This window comes from Aotus nancymaae, unplaced genomic scaffold (genome assembly GCF_030222135.1).
Source record: "Aotus nancymaae isolate 86718 unplaced genomic scaffold, 86718_ANA_hifiasm-v0.15.2.pri h1tg000029l, whole genome shotgun sequence".
Lineage (NCBI taxonomy): Eukaryota > Metazoa > Chordata > Mammalia > Primates > Aotidae > Aotus > Aotus nancymaae.
In genome coordinates, this window is record NW_026988442.1 from 94,806,504 (window position 1) to 94,829,638 (window position 23,135).

Here is a 23,135-nt window from a genome sequence, read left to right on the forward strand (position 1 = left end):
TGGTATCAGGATGATGTTGGTCTCATAAAATGATTCAGGAAGGATTCTTTCTTTTTGGATTGTTTGGAATAGTTTCAGAAGGAATGGTACCAGCTCCTCTGTATGTCTAGTAGAATTAGGCTGTGAACCCATCTGGACCTGGGCTTTTTTTGGGTGGTAGGCTTTTAATTGCTGCCTCAACTTCAGACCTTGTTATTGGCCTATTCAGGGTTTTGACTTCTTCCTGGTTTAGGCTTGGGAAGATGCAAGTGTCCAGGAATGTATCCATTTCTTCCAGGTTTACTAGTTTATGTGCATAGAGTTGTTTGTAATAATCTCTGATGATGGTTTGAATTTCTGTGGAATCTGTGGTGATATCCCCCTTACTGTTTTTTATTGCATTTATTTGATTATTCTCTTTTCTTTTTTATTAATCTGGCTAGTGGTCTATTTTATTGATCTTTTCAAAAAACCAGCTCCTGGATTTATTGATTTTTTTAAAGGGTTTTTTATGTCTCTATCTCCTTTACTTCTGCTCTGATCTTAGTTATTTCTTGTCTTCTGCTAGGTTTTGAGTTTTTTTGATCTTGCTCCTCTAGCTCTTTCAATTTTGATAATATGGTATCGATTTTAGATCTTTCCTTGCTTCCCATGTGGGCATTTATTGCTATATATTTTCCTCTAGACACTGCTTTAAATGTGTCCCAGAGATTCTGGTATGTTGCATCTTCATTCCCGTTTATTTCAAAGAACATCTTTATTTCTGCCTTCATTTCATTGTTTATCCAGTCAACATTCAAGAGCCAGTTGTTCAATTTCCATGAAACTGTGCGGTTCTGAGTTAGTTTCTCAGTTCTGAGTTCTAACTTCATTGCACTGTGGTCTAAGAGACTGTTTGTTATGATTTCCCTTCCTTTGCATTTGCTGAGGAGTGATTTACTTCCTACTATGTGGTCAATTTTAGAGTAGGTGTGATGTGGTGCTGAGAAGAATGTATATTCTGTGGATTTGGGGTGGAGAGTTCTGTAAATGTCTATTAGGTTTGCTTGTTCTGGGTCTGAGTTCAAGTCCTGGATATCCTGTTAATTTTCTGTCTCGATCTGTCTAATATTGACAGTGGGGTGTTAAAGTCTCCCACTATTATTGTGTGGCAGTCTAAGTCTCTTTATAAGTCATTAAGAACTTGCCTTATGTATCTGGGTGCTCTTGTATTGGATGCATATATATTTAGGATCTTTAGCTCTTCTTGTTGCATTGATCCTTTTACCATTACTTAATGTCCTTATTTGTCTCTTTTGATTTTTGTTGGATTAAAGTCTATTTTATCAGAGACGAGAATTGCAACTCCTGGTTTTTTTTGTTTTGTTTTGTTTTTTGCTCTCCATCTGCTTGGTAAATCTTCCTCCATCTCTTTATTTTGAGCCTTTGTGTATCCTTGCATGTGAGATGGGTTTCCTGGATACAGCACACAGATGGGTTTTGGCTTTATATACAATTTGCCAGTCTGTGTCTTTTGATTGAGGCATTTAGTCCATTTACATTTAGGGTTAATATTGTTATGTGTTAATTTGATCCTGCCATTTTGATGCTAGCTGGCTGTTTTGCCCATTAGTTGATGCAGTTTCTTCATTATGTTGATACTCTTTGGTATGTTTTTGGAGTGGCTGGTACTGGTTGTTCCTTTCTATGTTTAGTGCCTCTTTCAGGAGCTCTTGTAAAGCAGGCCTGGTGGTGATGAAATCTCTGAGTACTTGCTTGTTTGCGAAGGATTTTATTTTTCCTTCACTTCGGAAGCTTAGTTTGGCTGGATATGAAATTCTGGGTTGAAAGTTCTTTTCTTTAAGGATGTTGAATATTGGCCCCCACTCTCTTCTGGCTTGTAGGGTTTCTGCTGGGAGATCTGCTGTGAGTCTGGTGGGCTTCCCTTTGTGGATAACCCGACCCTTCTCTCTGTCTGCCCTTAGCATTTTTTCCTTCATTTCAACCCTGGTGAATCTGATGATTATGTGCCTTGAGGTTGCTCTTCTTGAGGAATATCTTTGTGGTGTTCTCTGTATTACCTGGAGTTGAATATTGGCCTGCCTTGCTAGGTTGGGGAAGTTTTCCTGGATAATATCCTAAAGAGTATTTTCCAGCTTGGATTCATTCTCTTCGTCACATTCAAGTACACCTATCAAACATAGATTAGGTCTTTTCACATAGTCCCATATTTCTTGGAGACTTTGTTCATTCCTTTTTATCCTTTTTTCTCTAATATTGCCTTCTCGTTTTATTTCATTGAGTTGGTCTTCGACCTCTGATATCCTTTCTTCTGCTTGGTCATTTTGGCTGTTGAAACTTGTGTATGCTTCACAACGTTCTCATATTGTGTTTTTCAGCTCCATCAATTCACTTATATTCCTCTCTAAGTTGTTCATTCTCATTAGCATTTCATCAAATCTTTTTTCAAGGTTCTTAGTTTCTTTGCATTGGGTTAGAAGATGTTCTTTTAGCTCACAGAAGTTTCTTATTACCAACCTTCTGATTCTGTCAATTCATCACACTCATTCTCCATCCAGCCTTGTTCCCTTGCTGGTGAGGAGTTGTGATCCCTTATAGGAGGAGAGGCATTCTGGTTTCAGGTGTTTTTCATCCTTTTTGTGCTGGTTTCTTCCCATCTTTGTGGATTTATCCACCTGTCATCTTTGTAGTTGTTGACTTTGCTATTGGGTCTCTGAGTGGATGTCCAGTTTGTTAATCATGAAGTTATTTCTTTCTGTTTCTTAGTTTTCCTTCTAACAGTCTGGTCCCTCTGCTGTAGGACTGCTGAGGTCCACTCCAGGCCCTGCTTGCCTGGGGATCACCTGCAGTGGCTGCAGAACAGTAAGGGTTGCTGCCAGTTTCTGCTGCTGCTATCTTTGTCCCAGAACGATACCTGCCAGATGTCAGTCTGAGCTCTCCTTTATGAGGTGACTCTTTGGATATACAGGGGTCAGGGAGCTGCTTGATGAGACAGTCTGTCCTTTGTAGGAGCTCAAGTGCTGAGCTGTGAGCTCCGTTGTTCATTTAGAGCTGCTGGGCAGGTACGTTTAAGTCTGCTACAGCAGAACTCATAAACCCATTTTTTTTTCCCAGGTGCTCGGTCCCAGGGAGTTAGGGCTTTATTTATGAGTTTCTGTTGTGCTGCTGCCTTTTTTCAGGGCTGCTCTGCCCAGCAAGGAGGCAGCCTACTCATCGTCTGCCTGCAGAGGCTTTGCTGAGCAGCTGTGGGCTCTGCCCAGCTGCCGTGTGAACTTCCCTGCAGTCCTATTTATATGGGTGTAGTTAGAACTGCCTCAGCAAAGCCGGCCCACCTCTGTAATGGCAGACTCTCTCTGTAGTGGCAGACTGCCTTGGCAATGGCGGGCTGCCTCAGCAATGGCAAACTACCTCCATAGTGGTGGACTGCCTCAGTAATGACGGACACTCCTCCCACACAGAGCTGGACTGTCCCAGGTTCAGCTGTGCTTGCTGTCAGACTCTCAAACCAGAGCGTTTCCGATTGCTGTTTTTTTGTGGGAGTGGGACCAGCTGAGCCTGATCACCTGGCTTCCTGCCTAATACCCCTTTTTTTTAATAGTTGAATGGTCAACTCTGTCTCCCAGATGTTCCAATCACCTGTTGAAAAGGCACTGGGATCTGTGTGATTTCCCATGCAGGGACCTACTACGCTGGCTGAAACAGCTACGCTGAGATTTGTGGCGCTTTTTGGCCTGGGAATCTCCTGGCCTGGCTCCCTGTTTCAGTCCCCTTTTTAATCAGTTGAATCGGTGACTCTGTCTCCCAGGAGCTCCAATCACCGGCTAAAATGGCACCCAGACCTGTGTATTTTGTATGGAGAACTGCCACACCAGGGTGCTGGCAAAACAGCCGCATGGCAAAAACAGCCACACTGGCCAAACCAGCTGTGCTGGCAACCCGTGGGACTCCTCCACCTGGGAATCTCCTGGTCTGTGGACTTTAAAAATCTGTCTGGAAATGCGGCATCCACTCACCCTCCGCGCTTTCACTGGGAGCTTTAATCCTGAGCTGCTCCTAATCGGCCATCTTGGATCCCTCTCTAGAACTCATTCTTAACAGGAAATCTTAACAGGAAAATTCACACAAATAATGTGGAAATTAAACAACATATCCTTAAATGACCAATGGGTCAAAGAAAAAGTCACTACAGAAGTTAGAAAACCCCTCACTACTAATGAAGAAGAAAACACAAAGTACCAAAACTTCTGGGATGTAATGATGGCAGGCTAAGAGAAAAATGTACAGCTGTAAATGCCTACATTACAAAAGAAGGATTACAAATCAGTAATCTAATTATATACTTTAAGAAACTAAAAATTTAAAAGAACAGAACAAACTAAATCGAAGCAGAAGGAAGGAAATAATGAAGATGAGAGTGAAGATAAATAAAACAGCAAATAGGAAAACAATAGGAAAAAATCAACAAAACCAAAAGTTGGTTATTTGCAAAGATCAATGAAATTGGCAAATCTTTAGCGATATTTACTAAGTAAAAAAGAGGATACTTAAACTACTAAAATCATAAATGAAAGAAGAGACATTGCTACTGTTTATACAGAAATTGATAGGATTATGAGAGAATGTAATGAATAACTGCATACCTACAAACTGGACAACCTAGATGAAATAGGCAAATTCCTACAAATGCACAAATCTACCAAATCCAGTGAAAAAAGAGTTAGGAAATTTGAATAGACCTATAAAAAGTAAGGAGGTTGAATCAGTGAGTCAAAAACCTCCCAACGAAGAGAAGCCCAGAAGCAAACGGCTTCACTTTTGAATTATACCAAACGTTTATGTAAGAATTAACACCAGTCCTTCTCACAATCTTCCAAAACAATGAAAAGGAGGGAACATTTCCAAACATCTTATGAAGCCAGCTTTATCCGAATACCACAGTCAGACAGACACCATACAAAATGAAAGCTAGAGACCAATGTCTCTTATGAATTTTGATGCAAAAATCGTCAACAAAATGCTAGCAAATTCAGCAGTATATTGAAAAGACTAAACACCATGACAAAATGGGATTTATCCCTGGAATGAAAAGGTGGTCCAGTATGTGAAAATCAGTCACTCCCATATTAACCAGATAAAGCAGGGGACCAGGAACAGGATGCAGAAAAAAAGCATTTGAAAAAAAATCCAACTCCCTTTCATGATAAAAAGCACTCAATAAGTTAGGAACAGAAAGGAACGTCTACAACATAAAGCCACATAGCAAAAAAAGCACAGTTAACATCGTACTTGATGGTGAAAGACCAAAAAATTTCCCAGCACAATCAGGATCAAGACAATGAAGCCCAATTTCACAACCTCTGCTCAACATAGTCCTGAAAGTTCTGGCTAGAGCCATTAGGAGAAAAAGGAAATAAAAGATAACCAATCTGTCAAAGAAGTAAAATTATCTCTGTTCACAGATGACATATCATATGTAGAAAACCCCAGAATTACTTACATGTGAGCACACACACACGCACACAGGGCTAAGTAAACTAAATCAGCAAAACAACACCCATAAAGCAGCTGTATTTCTACACACTAGCAATGAGAAATCTGTTAATGAAATTTAAAAAACAATTTCATTTACGGTAATACCACAAAAGATATAATAATTAGGAATAAATTTAACCAAGGAGGCAGAAGACTGGTATGCTGAAAAGTACAGACCAGAGTGCTGAAAGAAATGAGAGAAGACTCGAATGCATGGAAAGACATTCTGTGTTCACGGATTGGAAAACTTGATACAGTTAAGATAACAATATTACCCAAAGTGATCTAAAAATTCTGTGTAATCCCTATCCAAATCTCAAAGGCATTTTTTTTCAGATTAGAAAAATCCATTCTAAAATTCATTTGGAATTTCAAAGGACCCTGACATGCTAAAACAATTTTGGAAAAGTTGGAGGATCCACATTTCTCGATTTCAAAACTCACTACGAAACTACAGTAATCAAAAGTGTGGTGCTGGCATAAGGATAGAAATACAGATCAATGGAATAGAACAGAAAGCCCAGCAATAAACCCTCATATTGATTTTCAATTGATTTTCTACCATACTGTCAAGATCATTTAATGGGAACAGTCTTATTAACAAATGGTGCTGAGAAAACTAGATATCCATATGCAAAAGAATGAAATTGGACCCTTACCTCACCTCACATACAAATATTAACTCAAAATGTATCAAAGACCTAAATGGAAAAGCTAAAATTACAAAATCTTAGGGAAAAATAGGGAAGAATCTTCACGACTTGAATTTGGAAATAATTGCTTAAACATGACCACAAAAGCATAGCAGCAAAAGAAAAAATAGATAAATCAGACTCGATCAAAATCAAAAACATTCATGCATAAAAGGATACTACAGCATCAACAGAGTAAAAAGATAACTCAAAGAATGGGAGAAATTTTCAAATCAGGTATCTGATAAGAGACTAATATCTAGAATATATAAAAATTCCTACAGCTGAACAAAAAAATTCAACCAAATTAACGCTGGGCGAGGGATTTGCATAGACGTTTCTCCAAAAATACACAAATGGACAATAATCAATGAAAAGATGCTCAACAGGCTGGGCGCGGTGGCTCACACCTGTAATCCCAGCACTTTGGGAGGCCGAGGTGGGCGGATCACCTAGGTCAGAAGGTCGAGACCGGCCTGACCAACGTGGTGAAAAACTCATCTCTACTAAAAATACAAAATTAGCCAGGCGTGGTGGTGGATGCCTGTAATCCCAGCTACTCGGGAGGCTGAGGCAGGAGGATCTCTTGAACCCATCTCAAAGTCCTTAATTTAATTGCATCTGCAAAATCACTTTTACCATACAACGTAACATGTTCACGGGTTCCAGGGATTAGGATGTGGATGTCTTTGCAGAAGGCATTCAACATTGTTTTTATGCTAATATGCACAGCGCCACTCTCCTGATTGTTTTTCACTCAGCTGCTGTGATCTTCCTGGTCTTTATTTACTTCCAATAGTTCTGAAATAATTATTTGTGCCATAATTTACTTCATTCCCATTATTGGACATTTAAGATGTTTCCCATTTTCAGCTAAGTGTACGTGATGAGCAACTTTGTACAGAAGACGTTTTCTCCTTTGGGGTTATCTTTTTTAAGATGGATATTCAGAAGCACACGGTCAGAGTATGCGCATTTTCAAGGATTTCAATACAGACTGTCAAGCCGCCCTTCAGACAGATGGCAGCCTATACCTTCCCAGTGTGGGAAGTGTCCACCACGCTACACCCTCAAAACGAGCCCAGGTCACTGCATTCACACTCCCTGAGGAGGGCAAGCCTGGACTGATGGGAGGCTGTGAAGGCACATTCAATGGGAAGTTCCCGGGCCACATGATCCAGGAGGGGCACTGACCTGGTACAGCCACCAAGAAGCCCACAGGGTGGCCAAGAGCAAGCACATCACGTGGCCAGGTAGAGGGCAGGGCTTAAGCACAGGAGCAATAGGTGGACAGGAAGGTGATAAAGGAGGTGGACAGAACGCGGCACGGGTGGAGGCGTGGGCGGCTGGAGCACGGGCGGAGGCGTGGGCGGCTGGGCCAGGTGGTTGTGGGAGCTCCTGGGCATGATGGAGGGGCGTCCCTAAGTGCAGATCCTACCCAGGGGGATGAGACAGCCCCTAGATGAGATGCCACAGCCAAGGCCTGGCTATAGGATGCCCGACTCCCCGGGGTGCCCATGTGGCTATGTGGGTTGTTTGGGGAGCCGGGAGGCCCGGCAGAGGTCCAGCGGGGATGGGGCAGTCCAGGTGCACTCTGCTTCCAGCCCATCACCCGACACAAGGAGATTCACCAGAGCAAGAGGCTCCGTTTTCTGACCACGCACAGCTGCCAGACAAGCTCCTAGCACCTGGCCGTGCCCAGCTCAGGAGCAGGTGTGGAGCAGTTAGTTGCTCAGGGCATGTTTGATGAGGGACTAAGGGAATGAGTGGAGGCAGAATGCCCTAAGACTGCACAAAAGAATCCCCACTTTACTTCTGGTCAAAGCTTCCACGCCACGCAAGGACTGCTAAGTCAGGTCTCCCTTTCATGGCTTAAATGGATGAATGTCCTTCCCCACCTCCCTGGGGGGCTGTGCCCGTCCAGCAGGCCCGGGCCTTGCCAGCAGAGGGCTGACCTTGTGTCCACAGGCTGCACGAGGTGAAGAGAGCGGGCTCTGGAGTCACACCGGCCTCGGGAAACCCCGCTCCTGCCGTCCTTGCTGTGTGACCAGGGGCTGCCGAGACAGAACTGCCAGTGCACATGGCAGAACAAGGCAGCCTGGGGCCCACACCCACTCCTAGCTCAGCTCATCCTCCCATTACGCTGAAACCCAGGGCCCAGGCCCCCTCCCAGGGCCACTGAAGGAGATCCTCCAGGGCAGGGCTCGGAGCATGGTGCTGCCACATCGCCCCAGGGGGTTTGCTCAGTAATTTGGAGGAAACTGAAGGAAACTGAAAGTGTAGCTCTTCTGTCTGCAGGCAGCCCCCCCCGCCAACCTCCCCGCAGCCCCCCCACCGCCTCCCCGCAGCGCCCCCACCACCTCCCCGCAGCCTCCCACCCTTCTGCCCCCCCTCCACAGGGTGCCCCAGGTGTCCCCTCATGCTCAGGCATGGTGCCCGCCCCTCAGGGACCAGTCTCCACCTCCACCCTCCTAGGGGCCAAGGGCCTGAAGACCCGCGCAGCTCCTTGACCAGAGGGCTTTCCTGTTTCCCAGCCACAGGGCTTCTGCTGCCTTCAAGGTGTGTCCGGGGCAAACCCGCCAAGCCTTCAGCCCTGAAGTCAATGCCACCTCCTCGAAGATGGCCTGAGTGACATGCTTTGGGTCTTAATCAGGCGTTACTTTCCAATCCACGAACGTCCGACATAATGTTATTGATCAACTCCACGACTGCTGAGCACGGCGTTGGGACCTGCGTCTGGGAGAGGGTGGCTGAGAGCCGCTGCTGTACTGCTGTCTCCGCTCTGAGTCCTCATCTGTAAACGTGGTCCTCAGGGCAGCACTCAGCACTCTGCAGCCCACACTCTTCTAAGTGGGTTCCCTGCGTGTTCGTTCCTCACCCCAGCAACCCTCTAAGGCAGACACTGTCGTCCCATTTCACAGACGCGGTTGCTGAAGCTCACGTAGGATGCTGGGAGAGGTCGAGGCAGCACAGCCCTGCTCTCTCTGGAGGCCCCACCCAGCAGGGAGCTGCCGCCCTGAGCTGGTGTCACGGCTTCGCCTACAGACCCGGTGACGCACGGGACCCCGCACAGCCAGGCCTGGAGCACTCACGTAGCTGACACGGGGCCCGGCGCGAATCGGGAGTGGAAATGATCATCACCCCTCTAGGCATTAGATGCAGGGAGCAGGAGTGACGCTATGGGGGCAAGGAGCACGTGCACATGAACGAGCACGCATGAAGCTGTACGCGCGCACGCACATGCGCACACATGCACGTACGCTCGCACGTACATGCACATGCGCACACATGCACGTACGCTCGCAGGCACATGCACATGCGCACACATGCACGTACGCTCGCAGACACATGCACACGCACAGGCACGCGCACACGCGCGCACACGTGAACACACGTGCTTGCGTGCCCCTAGGCCAGCTGCGCAGTGTCGAGCTTTCTCAGAAACGTTTTTCAGAAACGTGGAGCCTTCTGAAGGCAGGACCGTGCCCGCCTGGCTCCCTTGTGCTCCGGGCCGGCCGTAGGGCAGTGGCGGGCACCCACCGGGAAGGGACCGCCCGGCAGAGAGCGAGAAAGAGCGGGCGCAGACCGCGCAGGGCCGGACCCTCAGCCTCCACCGCCCCTGCGCTCCGGGCTCGCGCTGCGCGAGGCCCCCCTGGAGAAGCCGGGAAGAGTCTGGGGAAGGAGTCTCCAGAGGGTGCGGGGAACTGGACGCATGGCCTCCCCATCCGCAACTCCAGTCCTCTCCACTTTCCACTGAAACGTGTCAGGGCCACCGCCGCCCTCCAGCTGCCTAACCCGGTAGAGTCCTCTATTCCCGCCTCTGCCGGGAGAAGTCTCTCCTGAGACTCCGGTGCTACCCCTGTGCCCAGGCCTCTCAAGTGACCTCCAGACATTCCCACCTGGATGTTCAGGAGAAATCTCGCCCTTCACAATCACAGTACTGAGTCTCTGCCCCCCAGCATCACCTACGAGCGCCCCCGCACAAGGCCCAGGAGCTCCGCCAGAAATCACGTCCCCCGCCCCATAGCTGAGTGAAGGGCTGCTCCCCAGCCGTGTCAAGGGCTCCTGCAGCCTGGCCACACAGCTGCCATCCCCGAATCGCTTCTCCAAGTTCTCTGCCTACAGCCCACGGCCCATAGGCACTCCCGCCTGAGCCCGTCTGCAGGCCTCGCCCACTAGCTCCTCAGACTAGAACTCAGCTTAGGCCCTTCCGCACCCAGGCAGTCCTCCCGATGCTCTGCCCAGCCCCGCTGGAGGGTAACCGCTGGGTTTTTGTGGCTGCAGGCAGAGACCTTGCTCGCCCTACTCAGCCTCCTGCACCGCACCCGGCGCTGAGCAGGCCCAATCCCGTGTCCAGCGCATGGGAGGGTGTGGGCTGGCCTTGAACTCAGGGGTGCTGGAGCAGGCAAGCTGGTAGGGGACTGTGGGCAAAGCCTGGTGGGCTATGTTCAGGAGGAGGCTTGCAGCCCACCAAGCCTGTGGTGGCGGTCAGGGACATGTAGTTACAGGGCTACCAGTAGCCCAGGGTCGGCCTCAGCACTGGCACAGCAGGACAGGCCTGGGAGACCCAGCTGTGAGGACTGGACTGGGTAGAGGGTCTGAGGCCCTGGCCAGGAGTCACAGTGGGGCACAGAGCAGGGCGGTTGGAGAATCCTCCTAGGGCCGAATAAGAGAATGAGAACTCAGCGGTAGAGGGGAGGAGTTGGGCATGCCCCCAAATCTCACAACATCACACTAGGTACTGTGGGGCTGCCCCGTCCCCACCACACAGGATGCTGACGTATCTGCTGCCTTCCGGCCCGGGGACTCACCCTACGCAGTCAGAAAAGGACAGAGAAACATCCAACCTGTGAGAGGCTCAGGAAGCCCCTTCCCCTCTCAGGACCTCAGCCATCTGGTGCCCCTTCTGGCCTGGAAACACCAGCGGCAGAATGGCTCTCGGGGACATGAAGCAGGTGCACGGCACGAGCCGATGACCGCGGAGCAAGACTGCAAGGTCTCTGAACTCAAACGGGACCCACCCAGAGCCAGGCACTTCCTCTTCTGTGCTAAATCCCAGAACTCCAAACCAGCCGCCCTAAGACACCGCAGGGGCCAGGCCAGCAGGGTACATGCCTGAGGCTGGAACATTCCTGAGGCTGCTCTGACACCTGGTGGCAGCCCTCAGAACCAGCAGCTGCACAGAGGAAGTGCCGGCGAGCAGGAGTGAGCGCAGGAAGGGGAGAAAGGGGAATGGGAGAGAGGGAGTCCGTTCTAGACCACGTCCTCAGACTTGAACCCGCAAGGGCATCGTCCTGAGGCCTGTGACTGGTTCAGGAGATGCGGAACTGCCGGAAAATCTGCGTTTCTTTTTGTTGTTGTTGTTGCGGAGACGGAGAGCACAAAGTGCGGCGGCGCGATCTCAGCTCACTGCAACCTCTGACTTCCCGGTTCAAGCAATTTTCCTACCTCAGCCTCCTGAGTAGCTGGGACTACAGGTGTGCGTGACCACGCCCAGCTAATTTTTGTGTCTTTTTAGTAGAGACGGGGTTTCACCATATTGGCTAGGCTGATCTCAAACTCCTGACCTCATGATTTACTCACCTCAGCCTTTCAAAGTGCTGGGATTACAGGCATGAGCCACCGCGCCTGGCCGGAAAATCTGCATTTCTAAGAGGTTCCCAGAGGCTGTTGTGCTTCTGGTCTGGGACCAAGCCGTGGGTCTGGGAAAGGAATGGAGGGGTGTCTGTACTCCTGCTGGGTGCCTACCAGGTGGCACTGTTACTACTATACCTTCCTTATAGAGCAGGCCACCGAGGCCGGAGAGGCCATGTTCCCATGCTATCCACGTCCATGTCCGCAGAAGTGCTAAAGCCCCAGAGTCCTCCCTAGGGGTCCCTGCTGCACAGCTGTTGAGCAAGTCATAGCCTGGTTTGTTCACACCAGGCAGGCAAAACGGCTCCTGAGAATGGGGACTGAGCAGTCTCCACAGGCGCCCTGATGGCTGAGCCGGAAACACACAAACTGCTCACCTGGCTTCTGACAGGTTAGTGAAAGAACTGGGCAGGGCCCGCCTGGCTCACTGCCCCCTGGAGATGACCCTGTTTGAGGAATGTCATTCTGGTGACACAGCGGTGGAGGGCCTGAGGGAGCTGCCAGCTCCCCTGGGGCCCAGAAGGAGGTGACTCTGGCCTGATTCCCACTTCCCAGACGGGGGCACACCCAGAGAGCCATGCAAAGCCAGTGCCAGGCCCCTTCCTGCCTCCCTCTGGCCAGTGAGTGTCCCTGGACTCAGCAGCACCACAGGAGGGGAGGGGGCTGGACCACCCAGTGTCGCTCCTCTCAGCATCGTACTGAGGTGGAAGGAAGGCCAGGAAGCCTCTAGAGGAGGGGACGCCTGTCCAGCAGCCCAGCAGACATCAGTTACATGAGCAGCGAGGGAGAGGAGAGAGGAAGGCCGAGGTCTGCAGAAAGGGCAGGGCTTGCAGGCCAGCATCAGGGGCGTCAAGGCTGCACAGAATCGGGCCACCCCAGACCGCCTCAGGACTTTCTGGCTTTAAGTCCCAGGAATATGCATTTCTAACTAACCTGCTCCTGGCCACTGGAGTTTGGACCTCAGGATTCCCAAGACCTTCGCAAGGTGGCCAACTTGTGCTCCCAACACCAGGTAAAATGAAAGAAAGGTAGCAGGGTAGCCTCTGCCCCAGCCGAGCCCACACTGCCTCCTCCCTGCCTGATGGGGCCCCACAGGTCCCAGAGCTAGCCACCAAGCCCGGCAAGACCTCAGCCCTGTCCAGGTGCCTCAGGGCTGGCACACCACGTCTGTCACCTCATCTGTAGGCCTGCATCATAAGAAGCATTTACTAAGCCTGTAACCCCAGCACTTTGGGAGGCCGAGGCGGGTGGATCACGAGGTCAAGAGATCGAGACCATCCTGGTCAACGTGGTGAAACCCCGTCTCTACTAAAAATACAAAAAATTAGCTGGGCATGGTGGCGCGTGCCTGTAATCCCAGCTACTCAGGAGGCTGAGGCAGGAGAATTGCCTGAACCCAGGAGGCGGAGGTTGCGGTGAGCCGAGATCGCGCCATTGCACTCCAGCCTGGGTAACAAGAGCGAAACTCCGTCTCAAAAAAAAAAAAAAAAAAAAAAAAAAGCATTTACTGTCAGTACATTTTTTACTGACATTTCATTTACAAAGATTCCCGGCACCACTCTCGGTGCCTCCCGTCTGTGCTGACTCCGTTAATGCACATCACAGTCCTTCGGGGTGCTCCTACTGCACCTGTTGTGATCAAAAGGGGAAATGCAGAGGCGAGCCCCCCCCCCCCCGAGCGCGCAGCTGGTAAGTGCCTGGCAATGGCTCAGGCCAGCCCTCACTGCCACCATGCCCAACTACCCCCACATCCACCAGGTTAGGGTGGAGGTTGGAGGGAGAAAGCTCTGCAAGAAGATTAACAGTGGGGGATTATGCAAAGACCAATGAAGGGTCCTAGGAACACAGAAACGCCAAGACTCCACTTTACATTCCCCGGACGGGCAGAGGAAGCCCTTCCCACCTGCACAGGCATGCAGGGCCTTCCTTGGCCAGGGTCTCATCTTCGAGGGCTATGGTGACCCCAACTGTCACCTAGTTTTACAAATAACAGAAGAGGAGCTCAGGAAAAGAGGAACAGAGGAAGGGTCAAATCTGCAGAGGACTCAGCGTGCCCAGCACCATGCTCGGCCTTCCTGCACACTCAAGTCACTTAGTCCTCTACCAGCCCTGTGGGCTCAGCATCACCCCTCCCCTCCAGCCATTCACAGAGAAAGAAAGGCTCAGAATGGAAGCCCAGCCCTGGGGCCCCACATGGTGCAGTGTTATCTGGACCTGTCACTCTGGTGAGGCCTGGGCAGTGCTCCGACTGCCCCCCTCCTGAAGTGTGGTCTCGCTCACTGCTGTGCCCCCTCACTTGGCACGGCACCCGGCGGCAGCTCATCCTGGTCGGCTTTGCTACACGGAAAACAATGCTCCTGCCTTCTGTGACGTGGAGCCCCTGAGGGGCAGCCGTGAAGGCTCTGCCCCATGAGTCTTATCTGGGACCACAGGGGAGGGAGCGGTTGCTGCAGTGGGAAAAGGATGAGAAAGCTGCAGAAACCCCTCTGCTTCCTAAAGCACCTGCTCGAACACGGCACACTGTGTCCCCTTCCCTCAGGCACGGCACAACACCCGCCGTCAGTGAGGCTTGGGCTCCGTTCCTCCGGTGGCCGAGATGGCGTGGACAGGCACTCAGCACCAGGCAGGAACTTACAAGCTGCTCACAGGGAAGGGGGAGGAGGACAACCAGGGGCAATAACACAGCCACACGCAGCATGGCTTTAACGTATTAAAGGACAGACGGAAGAAGGGACTCTATTCCTTGCTGGAAAGGGTAAATATCTTCTCAAGGCCTATCCACACCAGTTGGTAAGTAGGGAAGGAAATGATTTGACAGCAACGAAAATATCTGTGACCAAATGACATTTGTGTTGTGTGAACAATTTGCTTGTAATTTGCAACCACTGGCTTTATTAATCAGTAAAAACCGTGCAAAGGAAAGTTAATATAAACCCGACTTCTACCAAGAATTGAGGATACCTGACAATCATGATCTGTCATTAACCATGTCCTGTTGTGTTTATCAGCAGCTGAGGCGAGGGCCATTCCTTCCTGAGCTCAGACAACACCGCCCAGACCTCGAGCACGGACCCACTGGAAGGGCAGCGCCACTCGAGCTGAGGATGGGGGTGTCTTCACCGTCTCTCTCCCAGCAGGTTGTGTAAGTTCCCACAGCGGATTCCAAGGCAGAGATGAAAGCTGCTTCCGGCCCTGAAGGACAGGCTGGAGCAGAAGCCTCTCATCCTGAACCCACAATGCACTGCGACTTAACAAGAGCTGCTGGCGTGGGGTGGCTCACTACAGCAGTTAACCTCGTGCGAACCTCGCGTGGATGGCACCGACTCGCACTTCTAGGTTCTGGTGATCCTGGAGGTGAGTGCGCTCTGAGCTGCGGTGCAGGGAACCTTCAGTCACGGACTAGCTCCACACCACAGTCAAGAGCCCCCACACCAGGAGTGACTCGTACATCCTAGCATTGTTAGCTATAGAAAAAGTCAAAATGGTCGTGGATAAACTATGGGACAAAGAAAACGAACAAGCAGGTCCTTTGTGTTCTGATACGGAAATGCCAGATGTTAAGTGAAAAACGGGCACAGAACATACGCAGTTTTTCAGATCCGATCCCAGGACCCCGAGACTGCCCAGGGTCCTCTCAGGCAGCCCACTAGGTGTCCCCCTTCCAACTACACAGCTGTGTAAGGATGTACCTCCTTCACGTCCCGCCCAAAAAGCATTACAACAGTTTGAATGCAAAGATGAAAATCCAGCTGTCTTCTACTAAGCCAAGAAAGAAAATTTTTTAATGCAAAAACAATGTCATGCTTCACTGATTTTGTTTTGAAAAATAAATTTTTCTACATTCTTTTAAAATGTCACTATAGGCCAGACACAGTGGTTCATGCCTGTAATCCCAGTAATTTGGGAGGCCAAGGCAGGTGGATCACCTGAGGTCAGGAATTCCAGACCAGCCTGGACAACATGGTGAAACCCCATCTCTACTAAAAATACAAAAAAATTAGCCGGCCGTGGTGGCAGGCGCCTGTAATCTCAGCTACTTGGGAGGCTGAGGCAGGAGAATTGAACCTGGGAGGCAGAGGTTGCAGTGAGCCAAGATCACACCATTGCACTCCAGCCATGGCAACAAGAGCAAAACTCTGTCCCCCCGCTAAAAAAGAGGGGGCACTATAGGCCAGGCACAGTGGCTCAGGCCTATAATCCCAGCACTTTGGGAGGCTAGAGCAGGCTGATCACCTGAGGTCAGGAGTTTGAGACCAGCCTGGCCAACATGGTGAAACCCTGTCTCTACTAAAAAAAAAAAAAAAAAAAAAATTAGCCGGGCATGGTGGCAGGTGCCTGTAATCCCAGCTACTCAGGAGGCTGAGGCAGGAGATTTGCTTGGACGCAGGAGGCAGAGGTTGCAGTGAGCCGAGATCACGGCACTGCACTCCAGCCTGGATGACAGAGCAAGACCCTGTCTCAAAAAATAAAAATAAATAAAATGTCACTATACAATGGGTTTATCATTTTTTAAATATCAATTTTATTTTCTAATATAATATTGATATAAATCACATTTTAAAAGCTCTTTGAGGCCTCAAAACTTAGTAGTGTAAAATCATCCTGAGACCAAAGTTTGAGCACCACTGATGTATACAGTATACTACTTTTGTGTAAAAAAGGAAGAAATTCATCTTGTACCTGCTTACAACGCATAAAGAACCCATTAAGGATAACCCACTACCAGTGGCACTGGACAGATAGCCCTTTTACTGAATGTATCTTTTTGTTGTTAACTTTTGAGCTATATATAACCTACTCATTAAAGTAAGTTAAAAAAGCCAGCCCTAGGAGCCACAGGAAGCAGGAAGGCCAGCCCAACAGAGATGGGATAGGCCAGAAAGCCTGTGTGTGGACGACACTCCCTCAATCCAACCCCTCCAGAAACATGGTCTCCAGGAAAAATATCAGAGGATTCTTCTCTAAAGAAACAAACGCAAGGGGCTTAAGAGCCTCCAGGGTGCGGCTCCCTCGTCTTAACTGTAACTGGCAACCACCATCCCACAGTCAGGGTCTAACACGTGAGAAAGCCAGAAGCGCTAGCCCAGAGGGGAGAGGCGATTCAGAAACCAAAGTATTTTTTATTAATTTATTATACTTCAAGTTCTGGGGTACACGTGCAGAACGTGCGGGTCTGTTACATAGTTATGCATGTGCCATGGTGGTTTGCTGCATCCATCATCCCGTCATCTACATTAGGTATTTCTCCTAATGCCATCCCTCCCCTAGCCCCACACCGCCCAACAGGCACCGGTGTCTGATGTTCCCCTCCCTGTGTCCATGTGTTCTCAATTGTTCAACACCCACTTATGGGTGAGTACATGCGGTGTTTGGTTTTCTGTTCTTGTGTCAGTTTGCTGAGAATGATGGTTTCCAGCTTCATCCATGTCCCTGCAAAGGACCTGAACCCATCCTTTTTATGGCTGCATAGTATTCCATGGTGTATTTATGTGCCACATTTTCTTTATCCAGTCTGTCAATGATGGGCATTCGGGTTGGTTCCAAGCCTTTGTTATTGTGAACAGTGCCACAACAAACATACGTGTCCATGTGTATTTGTAACAGAATGGTTTATAATCCTTTGGGGATATATACCCAGCAATGGGATTGGTCAAATGGAATTTCTATTTCTAGATCCTTGAGGAATCACCACACTGTCTTGCACAATGGTTGAACTAATTTACACTCCCACCAAGTGTAAAAATGTTCCTACTTCTCCACATTCTCTCCAGGATTTGTCGTCTCCTGATTTTTTAATGATCGCCATTCTAATTGGTGTGAAATGGTATCTCAATGTGGTTTTGATTTGCAGTTCCCTAATGACCAGTGATGAGCTTTTTTTCACATTTGTTGGCTGCATAAACGTCTTCTTTCGCAAAGTGTCGTTCATATCCTTTGCCCACTTTTTGATGGGGTTTTTGTCTTGTAAATTTTGTTAAGTTCTTTGTAGATGCTGGATATTAGCCCTTGGTCAGACGGGTAGATTGCAGAAATATTTTCCCATTCTGTTGGATGCCGGTTCACTCTAATGATAGTTTCTTTTGCTGTGCAGCAGCTCTTTTTAATTAGATCCCATTTGTATACTTTGGCTTTTCTTGCCGTTGCTTTTGGTGTTTTACTCATGAAGCCTTGTCCATGCCTAGGTTTTCTTCTAGGTTTTTATGGTGTTAGGTCTTATGCTTAAATCTTTAATCCATCTGGAGTTCATTTTTGTATGAAGTGTAAGGAAGGGATCCAGTTTCAGCTTTCTGCATATGGCTATCAATTTTCCCAACACAATTTATTAAAATAATTTTTTAAAACAAAAATAAGAGCCGGGCACAATAGCTCATGCTTGTAATCCCAGCACTTTGGGAGGCCAGGTGGCAGGATCACCTGAAGTCGGGAGTTCAAGACCAGCCTGACCAACATGGAGAAACCCCGTCTCTACTAAAAATACAAAATCAGCCGGGTGTAGTGGTGTCTGTAATCCCAGCTAGCTGAGGCTGAGGCAAGAGAATCACTTGAACCCAGGAGGCGGAGGTTGCAGTGAGCCAAGATCGCGCCATTGCACTCCAGCTGAGGCAAAAAGAGCGAACATCCGTCAATAAAAAAAAAAAAGTCATGTATCCAAAGACACTGGCAAAGTTATTGGACACACACTGCCGGGGCATCTGGGTGGGAAAACAGTGTCTGTTTTCTCACAGCCATTTGAAGAGTGTGACTACACAGGCCATTCCTATGTTTGTGGAACTCATGTTCTCATATGCACAGGGAACAAGGTGGCATTTTAACATCACATGCGGAGACCTACTAACCTGCACACTCCTGAGTAAATTATTTACCTTCTGAGCCTCAGTCCCTCCAGTGGAACTCGGATAATACCTCCGTTACAGAGTCACTAAGAATTCAGTGAGTTGTCTCTGATGTGACAATACATTCCAGCACTTGGTAGGTCCTCAATAAATGCCATTCTTATGATCCATGACAGCAGAAAAAGCTGAGAGTATGTTACTGCCAGTAATTTTTTAAAAGACAACAGAAGTCACAAGGAAACATCCTTTAAGGTTAATGCATTAATGTATTGACATTTTCACTTAGAAACGTACAATCTGCATAAGTAGGAAAAAAATCAGTTCTGTAGACACAACAGAATACTAGAGACGGGAAAGCAATCACAAAAAGATCAACTCTGGGGAGAAAATGGAACTGCATTCCATGCCTTGTGTCTGCATACACTAGGGAAGGAAAAAGAAGTTTTACACAGAATCAAAACTTGTGGAAAATACACTTGGGTCATTTTGTCTGGACTGCAGGACCTTCTTATAATCCAGATGGCTACCTTGAGTCCTGATGGCTACCTTGAGTCCAGATGGCCGAAAACGGGCAAAGTCTGGTCTTGTCCACAAATGATGATCCGAAACAAGCACAGTTCTCCCTCTCCTCTTTAATATCCGAGACCCTGAAGTTCACTCAAGGAATGAAAACAGCATCAGATCAGCATGTATACAGTGTGTCATTAGCCAGCTTCTTCAAGGTATGGATCATTATTTAATAGTACACACGGAAGTAATATGCTTACTCAAACCTAAACAAGAAGTTGCTTCTAACTCACGCACTTCTTGACTTAGATACTAAGTGCAGCACGGTAAACAAAGGACATCATTGAGAAACTGAGGCTGTCAAAGCATTGGCATCTATGGGAGTTGTGGCCAAGGAAATAAAACACTTGAGCCCACCTTATCCCCAGCATGCATTTCATACCAGAATCAAGTCACTAATGACAGTCACTTTCCAGGCTCATCTACGGCTGCCTAATGAGGCTGGCCCCACTGGGACGGGGACTGGGGAGGGTACACACATGGTGCCCGAGCTTCAGTCCGCACCTCTCCCCTTCAGCCAGCAGCAGCCAGGGGAACACAGGGACATCTGCCTCAAGAGCATTTCGGCAGCCAAAGTCAATACTCTGTGGTTCCTGTAATTCCCACCCAGTAATTCCAAGTTCAAAATTACCACCAGTGCAACATGAAAAACTGTTAACAGTTTGAAAGTAAAGTGTACACACAGCTTTAATAACGACTGTAACCTGAACAAAGCCATTCTTCTTATAACGGATGGAATATCCTCAAAGCAACATTTTAAACCATGGACACTAGTGTTGTCATACACTGCATCTATTCAGAGATGAAAGGTACACACCCTTCCACGTGGGAACAGACACTTCCATGTCAACAAGTCCCCTAGGATTAGAGAGAAAAAACAGACCCATGGTCACTTGGTTTCTCTGGCGTCTGGCTTCATATGGAGTCCTATGTAAGTTGGCTTAAGTTGGCCTCAGAGGGAGGTGGCTGAGCAGTAAAGCAAGACAGCATGAGTGTAACCAGCCAGGCAAAGTAACAAGTCTGTGCTACCTGGAGTGTATTTTAGGGAAAAAAGGACCATATGGAGCGTGGGGCAGGAACATTCACTGTGCTCAACTGCCTTTGTAAAGCACACTGTTCAAAGCATGCAGGGCAGAAAACTGGAATAATTCAGAGCTTGAAAACAAGAAATAACAGAAATGTGAATATCTGAAATACATACTTCATAATATTGGAAATAAGAGCATTTGACAGAAAGGCTGGACTGTGTTTTCCAAAGACTTATACTTTTGGGGCTCAAAATTCACTGTTCTAAGTTTCTCTATCACATAGAGATCAAGAACAAAAGCAAGGCTGGGGGTCCTGGCCAGGCTGAGTGGTACCTTGAGCCAGTCCCTTTGTCCTGAGGGTCCCTGGGCCCCATTTCACATCCATAACCCAAGTCTGCTCAGCTACGGTCTGCCTGGTGCTCAGTGAACAGCCACAGGGCCCACTTCTGCAGAATGGGAACACTACCGAGGCTCTCCTTCCACTCTCTCACTGTTCTTTAATGTTACTCCCTCAGCAAGTAGAAAAGCAGGCTTAGGCAGACACACACTCAGACGGCTCCCTCTGAATAAGGTAAATCTGCCTCCACATACTCGTTAGAGCTCGGCTTCTCCAAGTTTTAAAGGATAAAGCCCTAAAACTCTCAGGCTCAAATCAACTCCTAATGTGGGTTATGTTTTCCAAGTATGGCTACCAAAACCATACCAGAATACAGTGAGAATAAGAAACTAGGGTCAGGCAGATTTCTGAAGCATCGTTCTTCAAAGGCAGCTGTGCCCCATCATCCCGGGCCGAGAGCCTCGATGGGGGCCTGTGGAGCCCAGAGGGCAGGTCAGGGGCTCTCACACCGTGGCCTCAGGAAGTACCTGGGAGCTTACTAACCCACAACTCCTAAGTAACACGCAACCAGTTCTGGCCTGTGGTTTGAAAAAGTTAAAGGGAAGAAGCTGAAGCTGTTCTTGCCACTATCACTCATTAGGCATCAAACACGGGCAGAGCACGAGAGTCAATTAACCCTTAAGCACTACAACTCTAAAAAGAAAATGCCTTTCAAAACAGGTATGCTCAAATAAGGTATTCTGAGAGTTCCACAAGGACAGTCTTGGAATGAGCCTGTGCCCCCGGAGAGCCAATGTCTGAACAAAACAGCACAGTTCAAACCCTTCTCTGTGGTACTTATGTGGATTAGTTACAATTATGGCATCACTACTTTCAAAGGAATGACTAAAACTATTATTAAAAACATTTGTCACAAACAGAAATGCCCTGCAAATAAATCATCTTATTGCACACAGGGTGTGAGGAGCTGTGCACATCAAGACCCTGAGGCCTCTAGAAGACCCAAAACAGAGACCCTAAGGCCATGCCCGTGGCTGCTCCTGCCAGCATGCCCAGCGCCAGGTCCCCGTCGCTGTCTCGATACCGCTCTCGAATGATGACTTGGTGAGCCGGCGGCTGTCCATAAAGTCCTAAAAGAGAAGGAAAACAGCAGATCTCTGAGCAGCAGTTTGTGAAGTTCAACACATGCAAAGCATCAGTTCTCCTTTCACAACAGGGATCCGCTGTCTCCTGTCACACTGGGGCCCCACCCTCCTCCACTACGGGCACGACACGTGGCCCGCATCCCTGAAACCGCCCTGGGAGGAAACCAAGATCCTCAGCTCACTAAGGGCCAAAGTCCCTAATGCAAAGAGCAGAACCCTAATGAAGCTTCAGATTCCAGCCTCTGATTTCTACTTCAGCCTTCCACACCATGCTTATTAAGTGGCAGACAATGGGGAACGTGAGAGATACCGAGTGCCCATCAAAAGCCCAAAAAGGAAATGTCCACCTAAAGCAAATTAGCTTTTTAGTATGCATGCACACCAACGTTTAAATTAAATCTTAAATCTGCTCATGTAACTTTTTTTTTTTTTTTTGAAATGGAGTCTTGCTCTGTCCCCAAGCTGGAGTGCAGTGGTTGGATCTCAGATCACTGCAAACTCCACCTGCCACATTCAAGCAATTCTCCCACCTCAGCCACCTGAGTAACTGGGACTACAGGCGCCCACCACCATGCCTGGCTAATTTTTGTATTTTTTGGTAGAGATGGGGTTTCACATGTTGGCCAGGCTGGTCTCAATCTCCTGACCTCAAGTGATCCGCCCGCCTCAGCCTCCCAAAGTGCTGGGATTACAGGCTGAGTCACCGTGCCCAGCCTACTCTATTTTATTGCATGTCTTTATGGGGAAAAAATAAATACTTATGTTAGAGATGAAAACTTCAAAAAAAATAAACTACAAACAAATTTAATATTTCATTTGCAAGATTAAAATTTACAATTGGAGATGTGTGTCTGCTCTCTTCCATGCTTCACAGCTGTATTGCCTAGTAGTTTTCAAACTGCTCAGGCATTAACAGTGTTAACTTTCCTCCTTGATCTTCTATTCCTTAATGGTTCAAGAGCAGGGCAAGGTGGGCCACACGTGTAATACCAGCACTCTGGGAGGCTGACGAGGGTGGATCACTTGAGGCCAGAAGTTTTAGACCAGCCTGGCCAACATGGTGAAACCCTCTCTTAAAAAAATTACCAAAAAAAAAAAATTAGCCAAGGGCAGTGTCGCATGCCTGTGCCTGTCATCCCTCGCTGAGGCGTGAGATTGCTTGAACTTGGGAGGCGGGGGCTGCAGTGAGCTGAGATCCTGCTACCACAATCCAGCCTGGGCAACAGAGTAAGACTCTGTCTCAAAAAAGAAAAAAAACTACTCACTAGTGATGTGCACATGTGGATGAAGAGCAGAAGTGACACCCGCAGTGATAACAGGTGAACATTTCCAACCACTTACAGCACTACATACGTTGAAATGCTCTGATGCAGGTGAGCGCGCTCTTA

The 23,135-nt window shown here is 48.3% G+C and overlaps 1 protein-coding gene across 1 annotated transcript in view; it reads right to left on the reverse strand.

Moving 5' to 3' along the window:
- Window positions 1-18,913: 18,913 nt before the first annotated feature.
- PLEKHB2 (pleckstrin homology domain containing B2) overlaps window positions 18,914-23,135 on the reverse strand; it is a 49,877-nt gene continuing 45,655 nt past the window's right edge. Inside the window, exon 9 of the mRNA XM_064382873.1 lies at window positions 18,914-21,732. Within this exon, the coding sequence (XP_064238943.1) occupies window positions 21,596-21,732 (137 nt within the window). The 3' untranslated portion in view covers window positions 18,914-21,595. The remainder of the gene's footprint in view (window positions 21,733-23,135) is intronic.